The 27,145-nt window shown below is 37.6% G+C and overlaps 3 protein-coding genes across 11 annotated transcripts in view; 2 read left to right on the top strand and 1 right to left on the bottom strand.

Moving 5' to 3' along the window:
• The window catches only part of LOC107226820 (proton-coupled amino acid transporter-like protein CG1139), a 41,516-nt gene extending 31,580 nt beyond the window's left edge, over nt 1-9,936 (top strand). For both annotated transcript variants that reach the window (XM_046731290.1, XM_046731289.1), the window contains 5 exons: nt 989-1,261; nt 3,204-3,288; nt 4,027-4,299; nt 4,637-4,988; nt 5,827-9,936. In XM_046731290.1, coding sequence (XP_046587246.1) covers nt 989-1,261; nt 3,204-3,288; nt 4,027-4,299; nt 4,637-4,988; nt 5,827-6,089 — 1,246 coding nt within the window. In that variant the 3' untranslated portion in view covers nt 6,090-9,936. The remainder of the gene's footprint in view (nt 1-988; nt 1,262-3,203; nt 3,289-4,026; nt 4,300-4,636; nt 4,989-5,826) is intronic.
• Nucleotides 8,272-26,802, top strand: LOC107216641 (proton-coupled amino acid transporter-like protein CG1139). Of its 4 annotated transcripts, none has more exons than XM_046731292.1 (10): nt 8,272-8,398; nt 15,075-15,146; nt 15,435-15,554; nt 15,671-15,943; nt 16,118-16,202; nt 16,311-16,583; nt 16,692-16,870; nt 16,964-17,133; nt 17,886-20,208; nt 26,764-26,802. In XM_046731292.1, the coding sequence occupies exons 2-9, from the start codon at nt 15,085-15,087 to the stop codon at nt 18,170-18,172; spliced, it is 1,449 nt and encodes a 482-aa protein (XP_046587248.1). In that variant the 5' UTR covers nt 8,272-8,398; nt 15,075-15,084; the 3' UTR covers nt 18,173-20,208; nt 26,764-26,802. The 4 variants fall into 4 exon arrangements, with proteins under 4 accessions (XP_046587248.1, XP_046587249.1, XP_046587247.1 ...); XM_046731293.1 differs by lacking the exon at nt 8,272-8,398 and adding an exon at nt 11,987-12,183 and having other exon boundaries at nt 17,886-19,662; XM_046731291.1 differs by lacking the exon at nt 8,272-8,398 and adding an exon at nt 11,987-12,183.
• The window catches only part of LOC107222528 (nocturnin), a 29,653-nt gene continuing 27,869 nt past the window's right edge, over nt 25,362-27,145 (bottom strand). For all 5 annotated transcript variants that reach the window (XM_046731296.1, XM_015661943.2, XM_015661938.2 and 2 more), the window contains exon 5: nt 25,362-26,818. In XM_046731296.1, coding sequence (XP_046587252.1) covers nt 26,520-26,818 — 299 coding nt within the window. In that variant the 3' untranslated portion in view covers nt 25,362-26,519. The remainder of the gene's footprint in view (nt 26,819-27,145) is intronic.

The raw sequence follows: 27,145 nt of genomic DNA, 5'->3' as shown, positions 1-27,145 counted from the left end.
TACATAGTTATGTATACTATACTTGCTTGCTATGAAAGTTATATTTTTACAGTCTGCTGTGGTATTCTGTAATTATTTACGGACATTACGGTGTAGCGTGCCAAAAACACCGAGTGAATAAATTTTCTCCTCAACTTCGAGTGTGTAAAGAGCTTTTTTCTGGTTTACCTAATTTTTTTTTTTTTGTTTCTTTCGTTGCATTCTTCTTCCTTTTAATAAAATTATATTGTATTATAATTTATATGTCAAGAACAATTGGTAATTCAGAATTAATAAAAATCAAGAGACAATGTATACAGCTTAATTTATTACGGTTGAAAATTTTTTTTTAACATTTGCTAAATTGTTGAACTCGCTGGCTGTTCTTACAACGTGATTAACTGATTTTTGTGAAATAAAGAATACTGGCTTAACGAATGAGATCTTAAGACATGATGTCATAGCTTCAATTAATATCTCGGCTTTGGCGATAATGAAACGCGAAACTCAGGATCAAACTCATCGTGTAATTGAGGCTTGTTTTGATTTAAAATGTTACGGCGAGATTAGGATCGGGCGAAAACATTCCAATCGTATTATTATCATCACATTTGGCTGCTGAAAATAAGTAAAAACTCGGCACGAAGCAGGACCGATTAATTTTTCATTTTACCCAGGATTTTCTAAAATATTACTAAAATGTTTTTACCGTTGATTTTTGGAAATCCGATGAGCGAGGAAAAGAGAACGAGTCGCTTTGTACCTTTTAATTTTTGAAACAATTTATTTCTTTCTCTCACTCTTACAAATCTTCAATCAAACGTTGGAGTCGATTCATCCTTAATGACAACGAAACGAATCGTTGCGCAGAAATCTATTAATAAATGTCCGTGACACAGTTCGAACTGCCATACGAGTTGAAAAAAAAAACGCGAAATTAACCGAAAACGAAAGAAGGGAAGAATGTCAAATCATTACTATTACACATTGAATTAATAACAAATTGCAGTAACAGCGAGACGCTTCTTCATCTTCTGAAGGGCAGTCTTGGTACAGGAATCCTGGCGATGCCGATGGCCTTCAAAAATGCAGGTTACGCTGTCGGACTTGTCGGAACATTGGCCATCGGTCTTCTTTGCACCTACTGCATTCATCTCCTGGTGAAATCGGAGTACGAACTTTGTAGACGCAAGAAAGTTCCTTCTCTGACTTATCCGACCACCGCCGAAAACGCCTTTCGCGAGGGACCCTCTTGCTTCAGATGCTTCTCCAGGAGTTCCGTGTAAGCACTTTCACCCTGATATCATTACAAACTAACAATCATTCTATCGACTGTAAGATACAGGTGTTTAATAAATTTCGGATTTCACCTGAATAGTTACAAAAAAAAAAAAATCAGAAGTGTACGGATATCGAAGTGATTTTATCGACGCTTACATTTTCTGAAACAGGTTTTATTTTTTTGACAAAACAGTCAAATAATCGCGACGTGGCTTTTAACGTGAAAAAAGTTGAACTTTGCTTGTATTTAAGGGGAAGTCCGTACGTAACATTTTGACCTTTGACCTCTCGGAATCAGGCCAGCGATTTTTTATACGATTGTTCTCATTTCGAAAGGCGCAAAGTTTTTTTTTTTTTTTTTAAAGATTTTTTTGTCGACTCGATTTGAATTTTTTACAATTTTTTTGAAACGACTTCATCGATCGATACAACTTAAAAATCTGAAAAAGTTTCGAACAATCGAAATGATTTTTCGCCTGAGATTGTTTTTCTTCTTTATTTTGCCGATAGAGAAAATTGTAACCGGTCAAATGGTTCCGGAAAATTTTTAAAATCCGGTGCGAGTTACGAAAATGTTTCAGCAACCATTCACAGCAAAATGACTCCCGCTTCTAATTTTTTTAACGTTTTTTTTCGGGAAAAGGTTGAAAGCTATAACAAGGAAGAATTTCACCACTCCGGGTCTAGGCTTAAAAATTTTGTTGACACGCGATTTTTCAGAATTTTTTCCGATTTTTAGGCTTAACCAAGCAATAAAATCGTTTGAAAAAATTTTAGAAAATTCAAATCTAACGCAAAAAATGTATAACAAAAACCGAGTAACTTGCAAAGTGAGAACAATCATATAAAAAATCGAGAGTTCAAGGGTCAGGCCCAGGTCGAAATTGTACATATGAAATGCTCCATAAACAGTCGTAAGAGAAAAAGTGAGAAATGTGCTTTTAGAAATTGATTCGAAAGTCGCAGTTCGAGTTCTTGTAGAACGATGAAAATTTGAAAAATTTCATCCTTCGATGCAGTCAATTTTTTTTTATACACCTACCTACGTGTAGTTAAAAAATAGTCGACGCCTCTTTGGTGGCAGATAAATGCGAAATAGGCGAGATTCGAGCGACTATTTCGATTCGCAGAGGGTTTAAAATAAACGTCGACGTATTCTGTATACGTAACAAACGCCGCTTGGGACGTGCAAATTTTTATTACCCATAGAGACGCACGCGTGTCTTTTCATTGTGTATCATACGTATTATTACGCGAGAAAAAATGTCGTTCAATCTCCGTCATACGTAGTAAGTATATACTATGTACAAGATATCGAGGAACAAAAAATATTCCTCTTTCATTTTTCTCTCGGAGATCCAGTACAGGAAACGACTGTTGTCATAATATTTGCTTGACGATGTTTGCATTATGCTTAAATACTCTCGAACGACACGTCGTATGTAACTGCGTATTATATTTCGCCTCTGTAAAGTACCTTAAGTATATAACGGCTTAGCGAAGCTTTGGGAACATCGTTTACAAAATGTATCTTTTGTATATGATACATATGTGATAACGTTTCCATCCGTTTCAACGATTCGATGGAATCAAGTTTTCGACGAATTTTTCGTCAAGATTCCATTTCTTCTTCTTTGTTTTTTTTTTGTTTTTTGCCTTCCATCTATCCCTTGGACGTCGTTATTAGAAGAGTTTACAGTTTTACGATTCGACCGAATTATACTCGAGATATTCATCTTGGCGTTGTAAAACAAAGCCACATTGCTAAGCATTGTTCTAAAAGCGTACACGGAATTTCCTCACGTCTGATACACTGTTTGGATGATAATAATGATGATTTGAAACCACGAATTGGAATAAAAATGGAGAAAAAAAACAAACAAAAATGAAAAAAAAAAAAAAAATCGTTACCCTGATTATATTTATTCTTGTTTTTACGATAGGCACGTAATCAACGTATTTTTGTTGATATATCAGCTGGGATGCTGCTGCGTCTACGTGGTTTTCATCGCTGACAATATTAAATCTGTGAGTATACCTAATTATGTATATTACACCTACGGTTTCCTCTCTACATCACACTTTATACGGATGCAAGTTTATTTACGCGAATAAAGTTAGTCAGATTCTAAAGCAGCTCTATAAATTTGGCAATACGCCAAATAATTTATTCCTTCGTGCTTTTTTATTTTTAATATCAGGAAATTTTTACACCATTACTCGTTTTCGGCTAGTCGCTCGTTCGTATTATTTGTCGGTCAAGGACGCTCTATAAATTTGGCACGGCAGAAAAAAAAAAAAAAAAAAAAAAAAAACACTTACTATATTACTTTATTCAATAACAAGATACATGTGGCTATTAATTAGGCTACAACCAATGCGAATATAAGTCTTTTACAGTTCAGAGTCGTACATTTTTCCACCCGAAGTTGGGGAATCCGCGCCACCTGGTGACGAAAATTTTCAACCTCGTCGTATATAATTATAACGGTCGTTTCGCATCGTATTTTTCACTCGACGTCGAATCAACGTAACAAAATGAAAGCTCGATAGGTTGCAGAAAATTTGTCCGTGTCTTTGCGTTTGTAAAATTAAACTAAAACGATCAGCTGATTACTCGATGCGGCGCCATGTTGCATCTGTTCGCTAACTCAGCAGAATTCGACGGAAAAATATCGTTGCGTCCAACTGTCATTGGTGTATTTATTAGTTCATCAGGATAATTGTAAGCTTGTAATTGTAAATTTCAACGTGAAATATTTACAGGCTTTGGAGGGTCACGTTATGGAAATCGACACGAGGTGGTACATGCTGATGCTGCTGCTGCCGCTGATCCTGATAAACTGGGTTAGAAATCTGAAGTACTTGGTGCCATTCTCGACCGTTGCAAACGGCATAACCTTCGCCAGCTTCGGTATAATCCTCTACTACCTGTTCAGGGAACCTTTGGATTTTGAGGGTCGAGCACCGGTTGGAGACGTTCAAAACTTTCCCCTATTTTTCGGCACGGTTTTATTCGCCCTCGAAGCGATCGGTGTGGTAAGAATTATTTTTCAATCGATAACAGTAATTGGATAACATCAGAGTTGTCAAAAATTGATACTGAAATCGCATATAAGAGAAAACAAAAACGCTCTCCAACGGTTGATAAAAAACAATTGTACTATTTTCTTTCCCTCTCTCTCTCTCTCTCTCTCTTTCTCTTTTTTTCTTTTTCCTTATGTTTTTTCATTTCTTTTGTTAGTTGGTTTGTCAGTAGTCTTGAGAATTCTCTGCAGCTTTCTTGTACTTGTCCAGCATTGTCATGGACGTGATAAATTAACTAATCTAATCCAACTAATCTCTCTTGCAAAAAAAAAAAAAAAAAAAAAATTAGATTCTTCCCCTGGAGAACGAAATGAAGACGCCAAAATCGTTCGGGAGTCCCTGCGGTGTTTTAAATGTGGGAATGATCACCGTGATATTCCTCTACCTGGGGATGGGATTCTTCGGTTACATCCGATACGCAGACCTCATCAAGGGCAGCATCACCCTCAATCTTCCCGACGAAACACCCGCCAAAGTTGCCCAGGTACTTTTGGCCCTTGCCATATACGTGACGCACGCTCTTCAGTGTTACGTAGCCGTCGACATCACGTGGAGCGATTACCTGGGTCCCGTTCTTGAAAAGAATTCCCACAGGCTATTTTGGGAATACGTTATGAGGACATGCCTCGTCGTTGTCACCTGTGAGTACATTATCCTGAATTTAATTCAAGTTTTCAATCGATTTGATTCATTTTTTTTTTTTTTGTTTTTCTATGCCAGTGAATGTTCTTTTTTTTTCTTTTTTTTTTTTTTTCTCTACGACCCTTGACATTTTCGCGTCTGAAATTTTAAAAACGTTCGCTCATCTTAGCGAATCTGATAATGTGCAAAAAACTCTTTAGACATTTTAGCCTCTTTCGTAAAATACATTCAAGCTATTTGCAATGTTTTTCACAATACCGTGTCCAAATTTCACCATTTTTTATGCTACGTGCAAAAAATTTCCTCGCAGATTCATTGACTAAAAGAAAAAAAAAAACCACAAACAAACAAAAAATCGATTCGTTTCAAATTTTCGAATTTTCTGTCGACCCTTTTTACGTACAGAGTATCTCAATTTCAAACTGAGGAGAGAAAGGTTTTCAAAACCGAGTCATCGAACTTCTTTGAACTTTAAGTCGAATCTAGCCAATGTAACAGATCGAATTAAATTGGTATTTTTATTTTTTTTTTTTATTTTTTATAGTTTAGAATTGTGTTTACAGACAAGCGAAAGAAATCCGTCGATTACAGATATGCGAGGAAATTTGCAAAAAATATTTGTCGAGAAATCGTCACAACGATTTGTTTCTTTTTTTTTCAACAAGTTTTAAGTCGGAAAGCAATTTTTTTTTTTCGTATATCTTGCCAATGTTTGTTTTTCTTTGCGCAAAGCGTCAGTGTTAAATATTCCGATGATAATATGATGTATAATCGTCGACCGTTTTTTTAATGTACTTGTAATTTTTATATATTTTTTTCTCTATTCCCAATCCGCAGTTCTCTTCGCGGTTGCAATTCCGAAACTGGAGTATTTCATATCGCTGATCGGTGCCCTCTCCTTATCGGGACTTGGCCTCGCATTTCCGGCGATAATCTACACCTGCACATTCTGGAACGTAACGAATCGCACCGAGAAGATCATAATGATAGCGAAAAATTCGGCAGTCGTCGCTTTTGGTTTTCTCGGCCTGATCGCCGGGACTTACACGAGTCTTTTGCAGATTATAAATTACTTCAAGTCCATGGATGTGTCGCCTTGAGGTATAGTTACGGTGGGAAAAGAAAATTCTCTGTTAGGAATATTTGTGAGAACGAGCTTTCGTCGAGCGTCGTCGATATTTTTTCGGAGATATTCGAATGCTCGTCCGAATCGTGAAGTTGTCACTTTTTCATTGAGAGAGAGAGAGAGAGAGAGAGAGAGAGAGAGAGAGAGAAAGAGAGAATGAGAAATGAGTAAATTGAGCCTCGTGAATTTCATTATCTATCTTGACTCAACAATCGGATAGAAATGTTTTATACTATCGTAAATATGAAGAGCTTTGGTTTGAAATTTTTTACAGAATTTATTTAAATCAAAGTGCGCGAAAATTTTTCAACTTTCGTCTCGTTTACGTCGTTTGCGGTTGTACAAAATCGAAAAAATCTTACTGTATCATGTAAATAGATAGTATGGGTTGAAATTCTACACAGTATCGGGGATATTTCGAAATATCTCATAAAACGTACGGAAATTTGAATATTTTAAAAATTGAGTTTGGTGTTTTGCCTGAAAACTGTACAGTATTTAACAGAAATATCTCTTCCATTAACGGGCGATTTATTCGTTACTCGAAATCCGTGAGTAAAAAAAATTAAAAAAGGTTATCGTTGTTAGATCGAAAAAAAAAATAAATAAATAAATAAATAAAAAATTTAACTCCTGCCAAAATAAACATCGAATTTTTGTCTCGTTTTGAATTTATGAAACGTCTTCGTTCTTTGAATTCGAGCCACGCAAAATGATAAACGAGATTAAAAAAAAATAAAAATACACAATATAATATATACACACGCATACATATGTTTAAATATATTAAATTATATAATAACAATGATAATAAGAACAACAAATGAAACAACATCGTCATGAACTTGTAATCATTGATGCATAACGCCGATAAGTATACGATTAAAGAAAGTGGCGGTATTATACGCATATAGAAAAGTATTAATATCAATAATCAATCACGCAAGTTCCTAATTCAAAGTTATCGCTAGCGATGATGAATTTATACCATTGAGATATACGTTGCGTATAAATGGTGTCGATATACAACCTGCGACATTTTGCAAATCACACATTCTGTGCAGAATTTAGCGCTAAAAATTCCGTGAAACTATAATATTATTATTATTATTATTATTATTATTGTACTACATTGAATATGCACTGAAGCAAAAAAATAGTCGAACGAAAGATAATATTTATTTCAATAATACGTAGCAGACGATACGACGATTCAAAAAAATAAAAAGTTTAAAAAGAATTTTATACCAAACGAACTTTTCTTGCCGGAAGTAGATAACCATTGAAACAATCAAATACCTGCCAAGTTGTATTTGAATAAATATTTTCTTGGTATTCGACAATTTTTTTTCTTATTTTTTATCTTCTTTCAATGTGCGCAAAAATTTTCCTTCTACAGCGAAAGCGATAACGTATGAATATATATATAGTAAAGGTTGTGATTATTTACATTAACGTGTCCGATTTAGCATATATAAATGCGATATTAGATACGCACACTATGTTGCATGCATATAGCATGTTCACACCTAAAAACACACATACATATACGATACGCATCATTTACGATATATATCAAGGTAAGAGATATTTATTTCCGATACAATATTAACAGAGTTACGAATCCTACAAGAAAAAAAAAAAAAGAAATGACGCATCAGAAAACATTAAAACTAAACATTAACACTAAAACGAATTAGACGATTAGTTCCTGTTTAGAAATTTTTTTTTTTTTTCCATTCTCATCCCAAGTGGTGAAAGTAAAGTAAATTGATAGACGGCCAACGGAGAAAAAAAAAACATACAAATACCTGATAATATCCAATAGCATTATCATTACTCATGAAAATATGCATAGCTTCAAAATTAATCGCAGTACGTAATTCGTTTATTTTATTTTTTTTTTTTTTGTTCTTGTCAAAATTACAGCGAGAATATTTGAAACAAAATTGAAGCAATTTTGATACACCGAGGCGAAAAGTATAACGGTTCGATTTTTTTTTTTTTTCCTGGAAATATGCGTAAAATTTGCGTCTACGCTATCGGCGGTATTTCGGCATGAAATTCTTGACGGTTTCGCAAGCTCACCGTCAGGTGTCAATAGAATCGTTGAGGCGGGCATATGGATCGGGGTAAAACGGAGTTAGACGCTATTCTAGGTATTCTGGTGACAGTGCGACACGCGGTGCACCGAAAATCCCGTATCACCTGTCTAACAAATTGATTTCGCGTTATGCGGGGGTGACATTTCGCTAATTTAATACACAGCTCAAGTTTCCCGGGGTGAGTGAAGCTTTTCTTTATTTAAATTTACATTTTAGTCTCCTTTTCTTCGCTCGTTTGTTTTCTTTTTTTTTTTTATTAATTTTTATTTTTTATTTCTTATTTTTTTTTTGTTCTTCACTTCAACCGTACCCCGCTTAATTAAGCTTGAATTTACTATACGCTTGTAGAGATTTTGTTAACAGCTACGCGGGTTTGTTCGATAAAATTAACGAGAGTTTTCCTAAAAATAGAGAGGGTGAAGAAACGTCAAAGAACGAATATTTCGCTATATGATAATAAATCGATAAATAAATAATTAAAGGGCGAAAATATTGTCTGTGTCGAATTCGCGGGTCGAATAGTTATGCGATGGTGCGTTACAGTCATTTTAGTAATAAATATATATACACACGTGTTTCATCTAACAAATAAATATATGTATATATACATACACCTATACTTAGAACCATACATATATATATATGTGTACAGTTTCGATTTGAATTTTCACCAGCACGGAATTCCGCGGTGGATATTTTACAAAGAATGTGTTGATTTTTTTTTTTTTTTTTTCCCTCTCTCTCGCACGTGGCGAGTGAATGAAAAACAATGAAAATTTTCGAAACATTTCGACGAATATTAATATCGATATTGTGCATTCGGAAAATTTGACAGTCTGAGAAAGAAATTGAAATTGGTTAAAAATTATTTTTATAATAATGACGCGACGTTTGAAGCTCCAAAAATGAACCTAGTCCCTTACCAAGCCGCAAAGACTTGTCTAGAAAACAAAAACATTAAAAAAAAAAAAATAAGAAGAAGAAACTGTTTTTACGCATTGATTGTCTTAGCGCAAATAATTCCCGGTGCAAGTAGTTTATGTACGCTCGTATTATAATAAATAAGATATAAACTCACGTCGGTTGACCGATGTGTTTGTTATTGTTATTTTTTTCGAAAATTATTATTATTATTATTATTATTATTATTATTATTATTATTATTATTATTATTATTATTATTAAAATATATTGTTTGTAAAGAAATTTACTGCATCGGTATCTATGTATATATAATATTGTACAGCAAAAATTCTCAACTGGAGAAATAAAAAATTTTTATAACCGGTTACACTTACAGAATCTACGATTTATAAACACACGATGAATAAATTTAGAATAGATGCCTAGATATTGCAGGATGTATACATATATACATATACATGATACAGATACAGATGTTATATCCACATTATAGTATGTATTCATAATTAATTAAGATAGGGTGTAGGAAAACTTTCCTTTGATATTCAATCGGGGAAAACAACATCCGATAAGACTTTAGATTGTTATTATTTTTATTATATACAAAGTAGAGAATGGCAGTCTGTAAATAGTTGCAAAAAACGAAAAAAAAAAACACACGCACACGAAAAAAAAAAAAAAATAAATTAAAAACAAGTCAACAAGTCGCCATCGTGAGAAAGGTGTCGAATGATCTATGATTGCGTGATTGAATTATTAAGTAAATTAATGTAAATAGTTCGTAACGATAACTCCGGAAAATATGTGTTGAAGAAAAAAAGAGACGAAACGATATCGAGAACAAAAAAATAATTCAAATTTGTAAGAAATAGAATGTTTATCTACCGTAATCATACAAATTACTTTAATCATTTATAATACGGATACAGAGTTCGAGCTATGTTTCAAAATTTGTTCAAATTTTGCACGACTAATTTTTCCTCGTTTAATAACTCACACAAATACACACATAGAACCATATTACATAAATTGCAATAGGTAAAATTAATTTTCAATCGATTTTGTTATTTTAAAAGTACACTACATACACACGTACACATATACTTGATTTTACCACAAGCGAAAATGTAAATAAGAGCGACGGATGGCTTTGTTATAAGAATACTTCTCGTATAGTAATAACAATGAAAATAATATTAATTATGACAGCGGAAAAAAAAAAGAAAGAAAAATGACAAAAAATAAAAAGAAAATTAAAACACAGATTACGTTTCATTCATTTCAATACATCTACAAATATATAATTAGTTACGGTGTTTTTTTTCTTTTTTTCTGTTCCAACTTAAAAATATCCTAATTTTTTCAAACGGACCAAGGCAAGTGTAAAATCGCGTGCAATCCCGCAGCGTATGAACTCCGTAGTTTCGGGTCATGCACTTTTGCAGATGACGTCATTGGGGCCGATCGATGCTCCTGCACCGGCCGCGGATTTAACCGTTGATTCAATTTTAGGTCAGTCTTTTTTTTTTTACTTCCATAGCTCAATTTACACCCCATACATTACGATTTGTGGAAAATATTTACAGTTTCGATTCGTTGACAGTTTTATCGAATTCGCGATAAAATAACTTTAGCACGAATTTCCGAAAATCATAACACACACAACATTGCAGATACGAAATGTTTCGTACCGGGATATTTGTGTTTGAGTATTATTTCTTACCTGGATATTTGCGTTACAGTTGCTTTTCCCGCGTTATTTTTTCGCGAGTTCAACAGACACGCAGCCTTCAATTTTAACTCCGTACGATCTGCGTACGTATACAGTATACGATAATTTGCTTAATGAGAATATCTTGGCGTAGTAATCGTCGTTGTCAGCTTACGTATGCCATTAACGAATGAAAATCTCTAGCTCCACTAAAGCTTGCTCAATAATTTGCGAAACGAATTGGCAGCATTATCGGCTACGATACACGACCACTCCTGCATTCTGCAATTGCATTAACTCGTACTGACGCAGTTATGTCAGACTCATTGTCAGTTATAACCTATGGTGCAATAATCGAACTATACTTTCCGACTCTCTATATGTTTACGAATATAGCGTACTCCTGGCATTCCTCCTCAATTACTTCTACAATTGTTTCGTTTATTTTCTCGTGCCTGGATAGATCGACGAAAGTTGACGGATTGAATTCAAGACCTGAGACAGCAAGCCAACGATTATCTGTTTGTTAAAAAACCTCCCTTGCTTATTATTTGGTACGAGGGACGTGACTTGTAGGAATCGGCACTACTTCCGTTAACTGAAAAAACGCTCGTTGAAATCGGCTCGTTGATTCGTTGCAAATTTCTTGCGAACGTAGAATCGATTAAAGAATTACAACGAGCCGGTGATCAATCAGCTTTATCGACCCTAAAACGGTGACATATTTTACTTTCTTTTTTATTTTTAACTTAAGGGTCCTACATCGTCTCGTTTTCTTAGTTTTTAAACGAGGAATCACGTGGGACAAAAATCTTTTTCCACAAGTTCGAAAAAAAGTGGTGAAAAAAATTAATGCGTGTCGAGTCAAAAGAAGAAAAAAAAAAAGAAAACGCTGCGGGTAACTTAAATTCCAATTGAGTATTTTTTCGCCCCCATCCGGAACCGTTCTAGGGTTAAATTCGGAGCAAGCTTCGTATATCGGTGAGAAGATTTCTGAAAGGAATCGACAGCGACGACGAGGAGAATTCCTCGGAAAAATTTACTTGGAAGCGTCACTGGACCACGTGATTATAAATATAATAGAACAGTTGGTCGAGGCTGCTGCAGTGCTCAGAGATGAGATAATAAAATGTCGTGATTGCGTTGCGCCCTGTGGCTGCAGACAGTCGAGAGAAATCGCTCATCGCGGTAGCATTATATTCGCAACTTGGCATACGTGAAAAGTTTTGACAAAGCACCTTGGTTTTTCACCGAGGTGTTTGGGTTAAACGCGATTCAGGGACGCCGAGGATATTTCGATAGGTACAACACTGACGAACGGTGACCAGGTAAGTCCTTAATTTCGCATCGCGCGCGAAAATGTGTGACTCGAGTCGATCGAGTTAATTAAATGTCAAGATGAAAGAAAAAACGAAACAGAAAACCAAAAGCCCGTCGTCGTCTTGTATAATATTTACTCGTTTAGAAGTGTGTAAATATCGTTAGCCAAATTTGAACGTGAACAAATTGTTTTTCCCATCGTTGGTACTGAACTTTTTTTCTTTTTTTTTTTTTTTTTTCTCATCGTCGACGAGACGGGAAAAACCTGAAATAACGACGAAGAACGAAGCTATGGAAGAGAATCTAAAAATCATATATAATTGTATATGTATACGTAATAGAAACGGCGATCATTTTTTTAACGTCAATGAATTCGGTCGAAAAATGTTAGTCAAATACGTTTGAAATTTATATATAATATTTTCGTGCACGTATATCCGGAAATTTCAGACGCGATTTCCGGCTTTCGATCAAGTATCGGCCCGGCAAGTTTTCCCTGCCGTCGGTTAATGCCGTAATCGAAATTGTAATTTGAACTTCCTGGTCGCAGCTGGAGATGCGGAGGGTATGCAGCTAGAGCCCAACGATACAATTGTAACCGCCGTCGAGTTATATTTAGATCGGCACTGATTTTGCACTCTGCGAAGGAACTGCATCATGAGTTACCGCTCTTGGACCAACGGGAAACGTACAATTAAAGCTTGGAAAGTGCGAATATATTTGCGCGAGAAATAAATGAATAATAGTAAATGCAAAAATTTTTAGACATTTTATTCGGTCAATTTAAATTTCGGTTTAAAATTGTGCACGTCAAAACCGAGACTATTATGCTTGGTTTTTAACTGTGGGAATTATTTTTGGAAATTTGAATACCAATCGGTACGAGATGTTTCATAACACAGGTCTGCAAAGAAATTTTTTTTTTTTTTTTTTTTTCAGCTGCATGGCATGTTTTTGGTAAATATTACGTTTTCGAGTGTGCCGAATCCAAAAATCACTTCCATTACCCTCCATCACGTAAAGTATTTTTGCAAAATACAATGTGTTTGCATAAAAAAAAAGTATAAGAATAATGAAAAGAGAAAAAAAAAACAAACACCATTTCATTACAATGAATTAAACAATATTTCTTATGAAATGAAACAAACAATTTCTTGGTGAAATGTACTTAATATTCCATTTCTGCTTCTGTTTTATACTTCTCCGAACGCGCTTCCGCTTTCCATTTTCTGTTTCCCTGTTTATATTTATTCTTGTGTCTGGATCTAATACCTACATATTAAATGAAAGTGCGAAATCACTTTTGCATAGGATTTTTAGAATCAATAATAGGATACCAGATCTCGAGTTAAAAGGGAGTTTCACTCTAAATGAAATTACAAACACGAGTTCAATAAAAAATCTAACGCGATGGAATTATTTGAATAATTTTTCCCGGTTTCAGTGAGTAAAACTCGTGCAGTTTTTTGGTTGCAGACCTGTGCAATCTTTGGTTTTTACAAGTTTGAGCAAGCTATTGGTATTGCGGTCGTAACGATTTCGGACACTGGATCTAAATATACGAGTGAATGCCGAAATTCCTGATTTATCGCCTCGTGCACTGACCTACAAGAGGAATTGAGATGCCCGTTGTTTCTTCTTCTCGTCCCCTGCAGAACTTTTACATAATAATAAAGTTAGGATTTTCTAAATCGGACAGACGCGAAAGTTCATGTCGTTCAAATCCATTCCACATTCCTCCGAAATTATTTAGGTAAACCAAAACCAATTCAGCTGTAATTATTTTTAAAGTGTTTTTTTTTTTTTTTTTTTTTATTTTGATGCCTTGTGACTTTAACATGCGATTGGCGTTATTGACGCGTTATTAAAGCCAAAAATCGCGACTGGGCAAAGCTGCATATGGGTCTAAATTGAAACGAAATTACCGTGTCGAAACATCGTTTCTAACGACCGAGGTATTATAATCGTAATTCGTACACACGTTATCCTTTTATGTAACTCGCACCCACGCTCGTGAATATTGGCTCGCGAGAGTTGTTACTTGTCTTCGAGTTATCTGGGTTGAGTATTTATTGAGTAATTACCTAGCACAACCCGAGGTTTAATTTTGTTTCCCAAGTGGAACGAAGCAAAACTCAGTGTCATAAACTTTGACGGTGTGTTAAGTGAAAATCGAATACGACTCAGCCATTAAATTTATTCTTATAGTAGACGAAAATAAGGGTTGGCGAACGTGGTCGCAAGGATTTACTCCGTCTTTGATCAACTCGGTAAATGGTAGCATCGAGCGTCTTGAGGGTAGCAGAAAACAGTTTTTTCACGTACGAAACATAAGCAAGGAATACATTATTTGTGTCGTACAGATACAGTTGACTGCATTTGACCCCAATGTACCGATTAAGCCAATCAGTTAATATGCAGAATGCGCCAAGGCTTTAATATATGCATTGCGGATTTTGATTAGGTAATTTAAATCCACTCCAATAACCAGCGAATCCTAATTCTTCTGATTGGCAATTGATACTTGATCGGGATGAATATTTGTTTTTGCAAATACACAGAACGCACCGAGCAAAGCATGAATGGACTCGACGTCATTGCTCGCGCTTCTGGGTTACTCGCAATCGATGCAATCGGTGACATGATTAATAAGCGTGACGTGAGCGAAGATGCAGATGCATCCTCCGCAATGCTCCGGATGCATCGCATCGTCAACTCGCGTTCCTGAAGAAGATCTATTCGGATCCAAAAAAAGCTTTGGCACTTTCGGAAGTAAAACATCGAGAAAACCACACACCACAACAAATCAAATACCTTCCGACATGACAAATTTTTCACTCTATTTATCGTAAGACTTGTGCACATCGATCATTGGTCGACGACCTCGTTTCTGTTCCAGAAACGTCACCATGGAGGAAAAGAATGGGGAAACTATCAACATGCAGTTGATGACTGGGCAGAGCTCCTTCAAGTGAGTTCTGATTTCAGAGACGGTTAAAGCTACGCGAATTTCAAAATAGACAGACTATCGTTTCACCTTGCCACTCGGTCAAAGTGTGTCGAACACGTCGATCGTTGGGATGTGCGCGCGGATTATAATATCTTAGCAGTGATTTGTAATGGGATACACTGACGGCTCTTATATGACAACGAGTGCGTTCTCGTCCCATTAATTTAATACCACAAGGAAAACATCGGACTAGAATCCGTTCGACCAGCGCACGTTAGACGAGGTAATAATGGTCTGTAATCATTGCAGCGGGGAAAAACAAACGCCAGATGGGAATTTCCTGAAAAGTGGAGACGGAGGATCGCCAGTATCGGATTCGGATGAGTCGTATGATCCGCACAAACATCGGAACAGGCCGAATCCCACCTCGTGAGTATATCGTCATCGAGTTAAAAGCACTTTCGGAGAGAAGAATTGGGTCGAATGGGTTGTACCGCACGGTTAGTAGACCTACGTGAAAGAACTTGAACTTGATCTGGTTTCAGGAACTCCGAGACGTTGATCCATCTGCTGAAGGGCAGCCTGGGGACTGGGATTCTGGCAATGCCGAATGCCTTTTACAACAGTGGTCTGGTCACCGGCGTCATAGCAACGATTCTCATCGGTATTTTATGCACCTACTGCTTGCACGTTCTCGTAAAAGCGCAGTACAAATTGTGCAAAAGAATGAAGGTCCCCATTTTGAGTTATCCGATGAGCATGAAGTACGCTTTGGAACAAGGGCCACGATGGTGTAAAATGTTCGCACCCTCCGCGCCGTGAGTATCTGTAATTCTCTATACGTGGCAGAAAATGTTCACAGCTTTTTTATTTTTAGCGTTCAAATGCGAATCAACTTGCGGATGTAGAAAAATGTTAATATTCCAAAGTTATTTTTGAACGTTATTCAGATTTTTTATAGACGTATAAAGTTAGGTAACAACGTCTTTCAGAGGTCTCGTCGATGGGTTTCTAATAGCATATCAACTGGGAATTTGCTGCGTCTACATCGTCTTTGTCGCGGAGAATATAAAGCAGGTAGTTTCCGGAAGCCTTGAGAGAGAAATTTTACTTTTTAACTTGTCTTCAAGCCTCCGTTTAACGCAGTATGCGAAAGCTAATCATTTTTCGACGATCCGTTGCCAGGTAACCGATCAGTATTGGCCTCCAATAGATGCGAAATTGCACATGCTGATTTTGCTCGTACCACTGACATTGATAAACTACATTAGGAACTTGAAAGTGCTTGCGCCATTCTCCTCCCTGGCGAATGTCATCACTTTCGTTGGTCTATCAATGATCCTGTATTACGTTTTTGACGATCTTCCGTCCGTTAGCGAAAGGGAATTGTACGGCTCGTTGAGAAACTTTTCCCTGTACTTTGGTACCACGTTATTTGCCTTGGAAGCTGTCGGAGTGGTGAGTTATTTTATAACCTCATGACCCTAACTGAAAATCAATTGTCCACCTCGAAATAGTTCATCTACATGAAAAGAAACCTTGTACCACTTCTTCTGTCACCGATAGATCATAGCTTTGGAAAACAACATGAAGACTCCCCAGAACTTTGGTGGTTACTTTGGCGTACTGAACATCGGGATGACCGTCATCGTGATCTTGTACATTCTGGTCGGAGTTTTCGGTTATATCAAATACGGGGCGGCAGCCGAAGGGAGCATTACTTTGAATCTTCCTAAAGGGGACGTGTATGTCGATGTTCCAAATGCTACGCACTATTCGCACTTGAATCACCATAATCGACCCAATGTTTATTTCTCTTTATCTGTTTCCGCCCACAGGATGGCACAGGCCATAAAAATAATGTTCGCCATCGCGATATTCATAACTTACGCCCTCCAAGGCTACGTGCCCGTTGAGATCATCTGGAACACCTACCTGGATCGTCGTATTCCTAAGAACAAACTTTTCTGGGAGTACGTCCTGAGGACAATCGTCACCATTGCCACCTGTAAGTTGACGCTTTAGGGAGTCAGGTGAACATTTTTAACTTCCTGTTTCTTCGACGATAGCTCGAAAACGAGTTACCGGATTTCAATGATTTTGATCTCAATCGACGTGGCTTCTCCAAACTTAGAACTGATTACATTTTGGCACTGATCGGTTCGGTACGTTTTCAATTATTTAAATGAAAAAGTTCCAAAAAATCAAATAATAACGATGATAGTTGAGACGATGAATGGATTTGAATGAAAATTGGTACCGTGAGGTTTTTTGGGTCGCTAATCACGAATCTAAGGCCAGACTTGCTAAATTAAAATTTGGTGTATTCGATAAGCTGGAAAAAATACTAAAAACATTTGGATTTTGATGAACATTCGCACTTGTCGGTTTGTTGAATAGTTGAACGCAAATCTGAAAATATCCCGATTTTGGCAGAAATTGCTAGCCGAAGGTTTTTTGGATTACCGATAACGAATGCAAGGTCAGACATCCAAAATTTGTAACGATGAATTTATTAGGCTTCAAAATCGTTAATCACAAATCTAATTTTGTAGTTCGAAATGTGAATTGGACATAATTCTTTTTTTTCTCCATGAACTTGGAACCTGCAGCGTGAAAACAGGAAGTTCAAGGGCTGACTCATGTCCGGTCTAAAACTTCTTGTTACAATGTCACTTGGACATGAAATCATTCGACTTCGAAGCAAGCGGGAAAAACGATTCCTGCATTTCTTGATACAAAATCTTAACCGCTTTTCAGTTATACTGGCGATCGCTGTGCCGCGTCTGGGTCTCTTCATCTCGCTGTTTGGAGCCTTGTGTCTTTCGGCACTAGGACTCGCCTTTCCTGCCATAATCGAGATATGCGTTATGTGGCCCGACATGGGACCCGGCATGTCGTCCTTGATCAAGAACATCTTCCTAATATTATTCGGAATTGTGGGGCTCGTGGTTGGAACCTATGTGAGCCTTGTGGACATCGTGAATTCCTTCGCAGCGCCAGTGAACAGTACAATAATAGCAAATTCGTCAGACTTACATCAATAAGGACTGCAATATGTGCTACTAGTGAAATTAACATCAGTCGCGTTGACTATCGTGACTACGTGTAGCTGCGGTCGACTCTCGATAAATGCCCGCTTTCGGGGCTGTTGGAGAGAAAAATTCTGGCGCTCAGTGGGACGATGTCAACAAAAAGCCACTCTGTAGAATAAACATGTTTCAAGTTTCATTAGCCATTGTTCGTACGGAACTGCCATGGATAGTATCGCGGATTTAGGCGTGTAAAAAGCGCTTCGGAGATTCTTTATTTGTGAAAATGGCGAAAATTTCGCGTTGAAAATTTTATCATTATCAGATATTTACATCGGCGTCGCTTTTTCGAATACGCTACGAAATTATATCGATCATTAGATGTGATATTTATACATTAGAAAGAATTGGTATGGGTTGGAAATTCTATGTCGATTAGATGTGTCGATAATAAAATGTTAAAAATTTGCGTGACTTGAAGTGCGTTCAACGTTCTACTGAGGATTCGAAAGTGATAAATTTTGAGAAAAGACTTTTACACCGCTTATATTAACGCTGTAATTTAGACCAAAGTATATACACTATAAAACTCAATGACCAAAGAAACCAAAAGGTATCTGTGTTGAAAATGTTGCGCTGGCGTTTATCACGCAACACGTAACGTAAAGGAAAGTGGCTAAGATTGCGGTGCTATGGTGAAATTTGAAGAATATGAATATGCGTGACCGAAGTTTACTTTGAACTTGACTTAGAGATGAAGTACGCACTTTGGTATTTTCCGTACATCGCACGACTTTCCTTTATGGCTACTATTATATCATATGCATAATTGCATGAATAAGGTATATTTTTTTCACGCTGTGCCAATATAACTTTGTTGTTTTTGAGATTGTGTTAAATATTTGCGAAAATTGTTTGTGAGCCTAGATGGCTCAACACATGAAAGTATATGTATAGTATATTAAGTAAATATAATATTCTATATAAGGTGGGATAGTGGAAGCAATGTTAAAATTGAAAGTAGCTGATTGGTTTTTATCTATAATGTAGGAACATGAACAGATCAGAAACGCCTTTTTTAAAATCGAGGGACTTGAATAGTCGAACTGTTGTGAATGAATTTGGATATACCGAAAATTTGCAAATTTGATGAAAAGACAGCTTATCTGATGACTGTATGCAAAGATACGCTCTCAGTGCAATCGTAGAAGCATGTAGTTATAAAAATATTGATGGCTAAAAGTGATCACGAATGAATCCATCGTGTAGAAAAAGTATTGAAAAACTAGGATATGCACTGGTTACGGCGTGATTAATTTCGTGATTAAATGTAGACTGCCACGATAATTTTTATTGTTCCGGGTTACTCCCGCTACTGTTTATATAAGAATTCAACTTGATAGTTGGGTGGCACTTTATTTTTATTCATACGATCAGTTTTCTCACAAAGTGAACGTAATAAAAGCGCTTGTTCTTGAGAGTTGAGCATAGCATTAGGGTAGAGGGTGGACTCAAACCCAAAGTTTTTTTCTAATAGAGTATACAAGAAAGTTGACTAGTTTTAGTACGGTATAGAGATTGTTATTACCATTATACGACTAGACAATAAGAGCTTTAATTAGGTATCAAATTTCTATTGAGAATATATCATTGGTACGAGCCGATCATGTGGTGTTGGTAAACGTGTTTTTATTCCATGTGGTATGTTGACAATTGCTGAATGATGAGTGGACAGAAAAAGCTTTGAAATTTGACTTGAAGAAATATTGTTAGTAATTTTGTTATTACGACATTGGCCTGCTCTACGTATGAGACGATGAATAATTCGCATCTACAATATTGGAACAATGAAATGGTCGATGATAACGAAAAGCCGCAGAATATTGCATATATGATGACTTCGATGCGCATTTTAGAAATTCGTCGTTTGAGATACATCACCAAGGAGGAGGTTCTTCAGTATTGGTTGAGCACAAGTGATAATGAGATTGGAATTATATTGTTACGGAATATTGTTAAATGGTTGACAAAAATATATTGTTAAAAGGAACGTTTGTTAAGTTTGAGTTACTCTAGCTCATACGATGTATGTGAGACATGCACCAGTAATAGGACTATGTCAAGCATTAACAAAAGTGAATGGGAAAAAATATGTACAATTGTTAGTGAATCGCTGCGACGATCATTAAAGGATTGAATTACGACTACTAAGGTCTCTGTCTGACACACAGCTGATTCATTTGTGAAATTAAAGCATTTTAATTCCGAATGAATTCTAATGAGATAAGGGCTGATTATTTGAATGATTCAGTCTTCCGTGTTGGTCTAGTCCTGTCGGCTATGCACTTTTTTATTCCTCAAGGCTCGATGACGTCGGGAATGAGTGATGCAGACCAATGCCGAGATAAGAGGGTTGTGACTCGACAGTGACGGAATGATTGAGACAAACTCCTTTGTATTTTTGGCAAAAATTTGACGATTCTGGAAAGTGCTCGAATAAATTATTTGATGCGCTATTCCGACGTAGTTTTGCGAGCGAAATCGAATGAGCACGGTCCCAATGGGCTGCGAGCATCGGATCAAAAGTTACAGCTGAAAAACCAAAGATTCGTTTCTGTACTTTCTGCACTGCTCTTCGTTCCTTCGTAAATCCGCTCCCGTTCGTCCTACGACCTATTCGCAGCGTTTTCTGCAATCCTGAGGGTCCAATTACTCCAAACAGGGCCACACGAATCGATTCTGAGACGCAAAATTTTTTGGCCAAAAAAAAAGTAAGGCTAACCCCTTTGTATTTTTGGCAAAAAATTTGACGATTCTGGAAAGTGCTCGAATAAATTATTTGATGCGCTATTCCGACGTAGTTTTGCGAGCGAAATCGAATGGGCACGGTCCCAATGGGCTGCGAGCATCGGATCAAAAGTTACAGCTGAAAAACCAAAGATTCGTTTCTGTACTTTCTGCACTGCTCTTCTTTCATTCGTAAATCCGCTCCCGTTCGTCCTACGACCTTTTCGCAGCGTTTTCTGCAATCCTGAGGGTCCAATTACTCCAAACAGGGCCACACGAATCGATTCTGAGACGCAAAATTTTTTAGCCAAAGAAAAAGTAAGGCTAACCCCTTTGTATTTTTGGCAGAAATTTGACGATTCTGGAAAGTGCTCGAATAAATTATTTGATGCGCTATTCCGACGTAGTTTTGCGAGCGAAATCGAATAAGCACGGTCCCAATGGGCTGCGAGCATCGGATCAAAAGTTACAGCTGAAAAACCAAAGATTCGTTTCTGTACTTTCTGCACTGCTCTTCTTTCCTTCGTAAATCCGCTCCCGTTCGTCCTACGACCTTTTCGCAGCGTTTTCTGCAATCCTGAGGGTCCAATTACTCCAAACAGGGCCACACGAATCGATTCTGAGACGCAAAATTTTTTGGCCAAAAAAAAAGTAAGGCTAACCCCTTTGTATTTTTGGCAAAAATTTGACGATTCTGGAAAGTGCTCGAATAAATTATTTGATGCGCTATTCCGACGTAGTTTTGCGAGCGAAATCGAATAAGCACGGTCCCAATGGGCTGCGAGCATCGGATCAAAAGTTACAGCTGAAAAACCAAAGATTCGTTTCTGTACTTTCTGCACTGCTCTTCTTTCCTTCGTAAATCCGCTCCCGTTCGTCCTACGACCTTTTCGCAGCGTTTTCTGCAATCCTGAGGGTCCAATTACTCCAAACAGGGCCACACGAATCGATTCTGAGACGCAAAATTTTTTGGCCACAAAAAAAGTAAGGCTAACCCCTTTGTATTTTTGACAAAAATTTGACGATTTTGGAAAATGCTCGAATAAATTATTTGATGCGCTATTCCGACGTAGTTTTGCGAGCGAAATCGAATGAGCACGGTCCCAATGGGCTGCGAGCATCGGATCAAAAGTTACAGCTGAAAAACCAAAGATTCGTTTCTGTACTTTCTGCACTGCTCTTCTTTCCTTCGTAAATCCGCTCCCGTTCGTCCTACGACCTATTCGCAGCGTTTTCTGCAATCCTGAGGGTCCAATTACTCCAAACAGGGCCACACGAATCGATTCTGAGACGCAAAATTTTTTGGCCAAAAAAAAAGTAAGGCTAACCCCTTTGTATTTTTGACAAAAATTTGACGATTCTGGAAAGTGCTCGAATAAATTATTTGATGCGCTATTCCGACGTAGTTTTGCGAGCGAAATCGAATGGGCACGGTCCCAATGGGCTGCGAGCATCGGATCAAAAGTTACAGCTGAAAAACCAAAGATTCGTTACTGTACTTTCTGCACTGCTCTTCGTTCCTTCGTAAATCCGCTCCCGTTCGTCCTACGACCTTTTCGCAGCGTTTTCTGCAATCCTGAGGGTCCAATTACTCCAAACAGGGCCACACGAATCGATTCTGAGACGCAAAATTTTTTGGCCAAAAAAAAAGTAAGGCTAACCCCTTTGTATTTTTGGCAAAAATTTGACGATTTTGGAAAGTGCTTGAATAAATTATTTGATGCGCTATTCCGAAGTAGTTTTGCGAGCGAAATCGAATGAGCACGGTCCCAATGGGCTGCGAGCATCGGATCAAAAGTTACAGCTGAAAAACCAAAGATTCGTTTCTGTACTTTCTGCACTGCTCTTCTTTCCTTCGTAAATCCGCTCCCGTTCGTCCTACGACCTTTTCGCAGCGTTTTCTGCAATCCTGAGGGTCCAATTACTCCAAACAGGGCCACACGAATCGATTCTGAGACGCAAAATTTTTTGGCCAAAAAAAAAGTAAGGCTAACCCCTTTGTATTTTTGACAAAAATTTGACGATTCTGGAAAGTGCTCGAATAAATTATTTGATGCGCTATTCCGACGTAGTTTTGCGAGCGAAATCGAATGGGCACGGTCCCAATGGGCTGCGAGCATCGGATCAAAAGTTACAGCTGAAAAACCAAAGATTCGTTACTGTACTTTCTGCACTGCTCTTCGTTCCTTCGTAAATCCGCTCCCGTTCGTCCTACGACCTTTTCGCAGCGTTTTCTGCAATCCTGAGGGTCCAATTACTCCAAACAGGGCCACACGAATCGATTCTGAGACGCAAAATTTTTTGGCCAAAAAAAAAGTAAGGCTAACCCCTTTGTATTTTTGGCAAAAATTTGACGATTTTGGAAAGTGCTTGAATAAATTATTTGATGCGCTATTCCGACGTAGTTTTGCGAGCGAAATCGAATGAGCACGGTCCCAATGGGCTGCGAGCATCGGATCAAAAGTTACAGCTGAAAAACCAAAGATTCGTTTCTGTACTTTCTGCACTGCTCTTCTTTCCTTCGTAAATCCGCTCCCGTTCGTCCTACGACCTTTTCGCAGCGTTTTCTGCAATCCTGAGGGTCCAATTACTCCAAACAGGGCCACACGAATCGATTCTGAGACGCAAAATTTTTTGGCCAAAAAAAAAGTAAGGCTAACCCCTTTGTATTTTTGGCAAAAATTTGACGATTTTGGAAAATGCTCGAATAAATTATTTGATGTGCTATTCCGACGTAGTTTTGCGAGCGAAATCGAATGAGCACGGTCCCAATGGGCTGCGAGCATCGGATCAAAAGTTACAGCTGAAAAACCAAAGATTCGTTACTGTACTTTCTGCACTGCTCTTCGTTCCTTCGTAAATCCGCTCCCGTTCGTCCTACGACCTTTTCGCAGCGTTTTCTGCAATCCTGAGGGTCCAATTACTCCAAACAGGGCCACACGAATCGATTCTGAGACGCAAAATTTTTTAGCCAAAGAAAAAGTAAGGCTAACCCCTTTGTATTTTTGGCAGAAATTTGACGATTCTGGAAAGTGCTCGAATAAATTATTTGATGCGCTATTCCGACGTAGTTTTGCGAGCGAAATCGAATAAGCACGGTCCCAATGGGCTGCGAGCATCGGATCAAAAGTTACAGCTGAAAAACCAAAGATTCGTTTCTGTACTTTCTGCACTGCTCTTCTTTCCTTCGTAAATCCGCTCCCGTTCGTCCTACGACCTTTTCGCAGCGTTTTCTGCAATCCTGAGGGTCCAGTTACTCCAAACAGGGCCACACGAATCGATTCTGAGACGCAAAATTTTTTGGCCAAAAAAAAAGTAAGGCTAACCCCTTTGTATTTTTGGCAAAAATTCGACGATTTTGGAAAGTGCTCGAATGAATTATTTGATGCGCTATTCCGACGTAGTTTTGCGAGCGAAATCGAATGAGCACGGTCCCAATGGGCTGCGAGCATCGGATCAAAAGTTACAGCTGAAAAACCAAAGATTCGTTTCTGTACTTTCTGCACTGCTATTCTTCCCTTCGTAAATCCGCTCCCGTTCGTCCTACGACCTTTTCACTACGTTTTGTGCATTCCGGAGGGTCCAACTATTCCAAGCACAGCCATGCGAATCGATTTTCCGACGTAAGATTTTGTCACGCAAATCAAAGGTCAGGCTCACCCCTATTAATCTGTCTTAAAATTTCGATGATTCTGAAAATCGCCGAAAATCATTCTTTCAGGCTTTATCTCGACGTAAGCGGAGTTCGATCAGGCGGCAAGCAACGCATCCAGAGTTGCACCCAAGAAACGAATGATTGTTCATGTTATTTATCTGCTGTCCGTTCTGCTCTGGAATTGATCCTACGTCGCAGTATGTCAACTTCATATAGCGAGGGGGATCAGGAGCTTTAGATCACATAGCGCCAATGTTTTTCTACTTCATGCTAATCATTACTAACCAGAGATGAAGGAGAACGTAGACAATTAACGATGAATAGAACATCATTTTAATAAAAATATCATTCAATATACACATACAAGATATAATAATACATGATATATCCTCATAATCTTCTGAATTAACGACTAAATCACAATTCTTCCGGACCGTTGTATAGGAGACAACATCTAGTGGAATCACTCATTCAATATTATCGTTCACACCTATCGCGACAATACGTCGATATTCATTCATCCATCCTTGTTGTACAATGGTAGTTAAATCATTGCAACATCATCGAACAACAATAGTAGAATAACGCGAATCAAGAAAAAATTTGTTCAAACGACGTAATATACATGATGTAACATAGTTTCACGCAAACGTGATACATGAGGCCGCGACTATATCCCCTTACTACACATAGATCCTCATATCATATGACCGTAATCAGTAAAACGAAAAGAAATATTCATATAAATGACATACTTAGCAATAATTTGTCGATTACTGTTTATTATCGTAGCGTTTCAACCTGTATTTATAACGCTTCATTCTTTTTCAATCCTCTTCAATTTGTTCTGTACATCAAAAAATAATCACATAGGTCAACAGTCACAGTATATTACGCCATTTGTAAAAGAAAAAAGTTAAACGTATCTTAGAAAGCTAGGGGGTTAATAATAAGATCGCATATTTTGTTTGATTTCCATTAGAACGGATAAATGAAAAAAAAGAATCGAATAGCTAGGGACTTTTTTTTGGTCAACTATCCAATAAAATTTTCTGACGTTCGTGATCGCGAACCATTGTCAATGTTGATGCATATTGTAATTACATAATCATTAAAAAAAAATTCATATTTCCTACTTTCGTCGTATATCTAAATACAATGTCATACACGGTCTGCATGGAACTATCACGTTACTAAGTATTACAGTATCAATATATACAACAAGTAATTTAAAATAAGAGAAACTAGCAGACAACTGACAGAAATATTTGTCTGTGATTTTGTGTGTTTTATTTATTTTTTTTTTCTCATCAAGGAACAAAACCGGAAAAGTTAAATCCTGCGTTTTCGTCGTGAACCAAGTCAGTCGCATCGCCTCGCAATCTTTTCAATCATTGTACCAGGCACAAAACTAGCAATTCTCTTGAAACTTCAATTTCTCTAGTCCTGTCAACTGTCATTAAATGAGTATGAGATCGACGACTAAGATCCAACTTTTGCTTATTCGTTCGTTCAACATATAGTAGTGGTAATAAAAAAAAAGGCACGTTTCTTAATTAATAATACACCTAGATTGTGTCATCTCCGGAGGTATCGCGATTAGCATTCCGATCGCAAATTTCCGTAACGTCTAATAACGCGAGTCAACGAAACCAGTACGAAAATAAAAGATCAGAAACTGCCTGCCAAATTGCGATACGAGAGTAAAAAATCTCAGAGACCTAATCGTCCGTATCGATTGAAAATCGTGATCGCAACGGTTGATTGCCTCTTGATCGATTAATTAATTAATTCGTGAAGTGTCTTAGTTACAAACATGAACATCAACACTATACCTATACATGCCGCAAATAACTGCGGTACCTATTAATCGCGAATAATGGCGAGACGATTGTTGCGAGAATAACGCTACAGTATTATTTATAAGCTACTGACGCCTTTGAGCTCCTCTATATGCGCCTGACCAGTTTTCTCTTGATCCTGAAACCGGAAGTCACAGCAAAGGGAGAAATGGTCGCTGGGATATTGGTAGGACGGCACGCGACCTTCGCCGATGTCATCGGATGTTGGAAACTGGAGAACGGCGTTCACCACGAAGGCGTCTTTGTTGTAAAATACGTAATCGATGGTGTGACAGACTTCGCCCTCGTCTCGGACCTTCCAGGTCGTGTAGGGTGGCTCTCTGTCCATCGAAGGGACATCCTTGTTGGGTGAAAAATCTGCAAGTCGATCTGCACGTTAACAAATTGGCACAAAAGTAGAAAAACGGTACAAGGTATGGCGAGTACAACTACAAAAAGTAAAAAACAAAAAACCGAGACCAAGTGGAACGCGAACAGGAAGTCCGGAATGAGAGGAGGAACTGAAGCGAATGATCTCACGCCTGTTTATACCCAGAAGTCTTTCGTGTTCAGTTGCGACTACTTGAAACTTTCACCGTGTAACGTATAATGTGTACAAGTGACCGTGCATTGATAAAGGAGAAATTTACGTGTATACATGTAATGAACAAGTTTCTGCCGGACATTGGTCTTCAATTTTACGTT

The sequence above is a fragment of the Neodiprion lecontei genome, chromosome 2 (assembly GCF_021901455.1).
Source record: "Neodiprion lecontei isolate iyNeoLeco1 chromosome 2, iyNeoLeco1.1, whole genome shotgun sequence".
Lineage (NCBI taxonomy): Eukaryota > Metazoa > Arthropoda > Insecta > Hymenoptera > Diprionidae > Neodiprion > Neodiprion lecontei.
The sequence above is the reverse complement of the archived record's forward strand: the minus strand, read 5'-3'. Positions and strand labels throughout refer to the sequence as shown.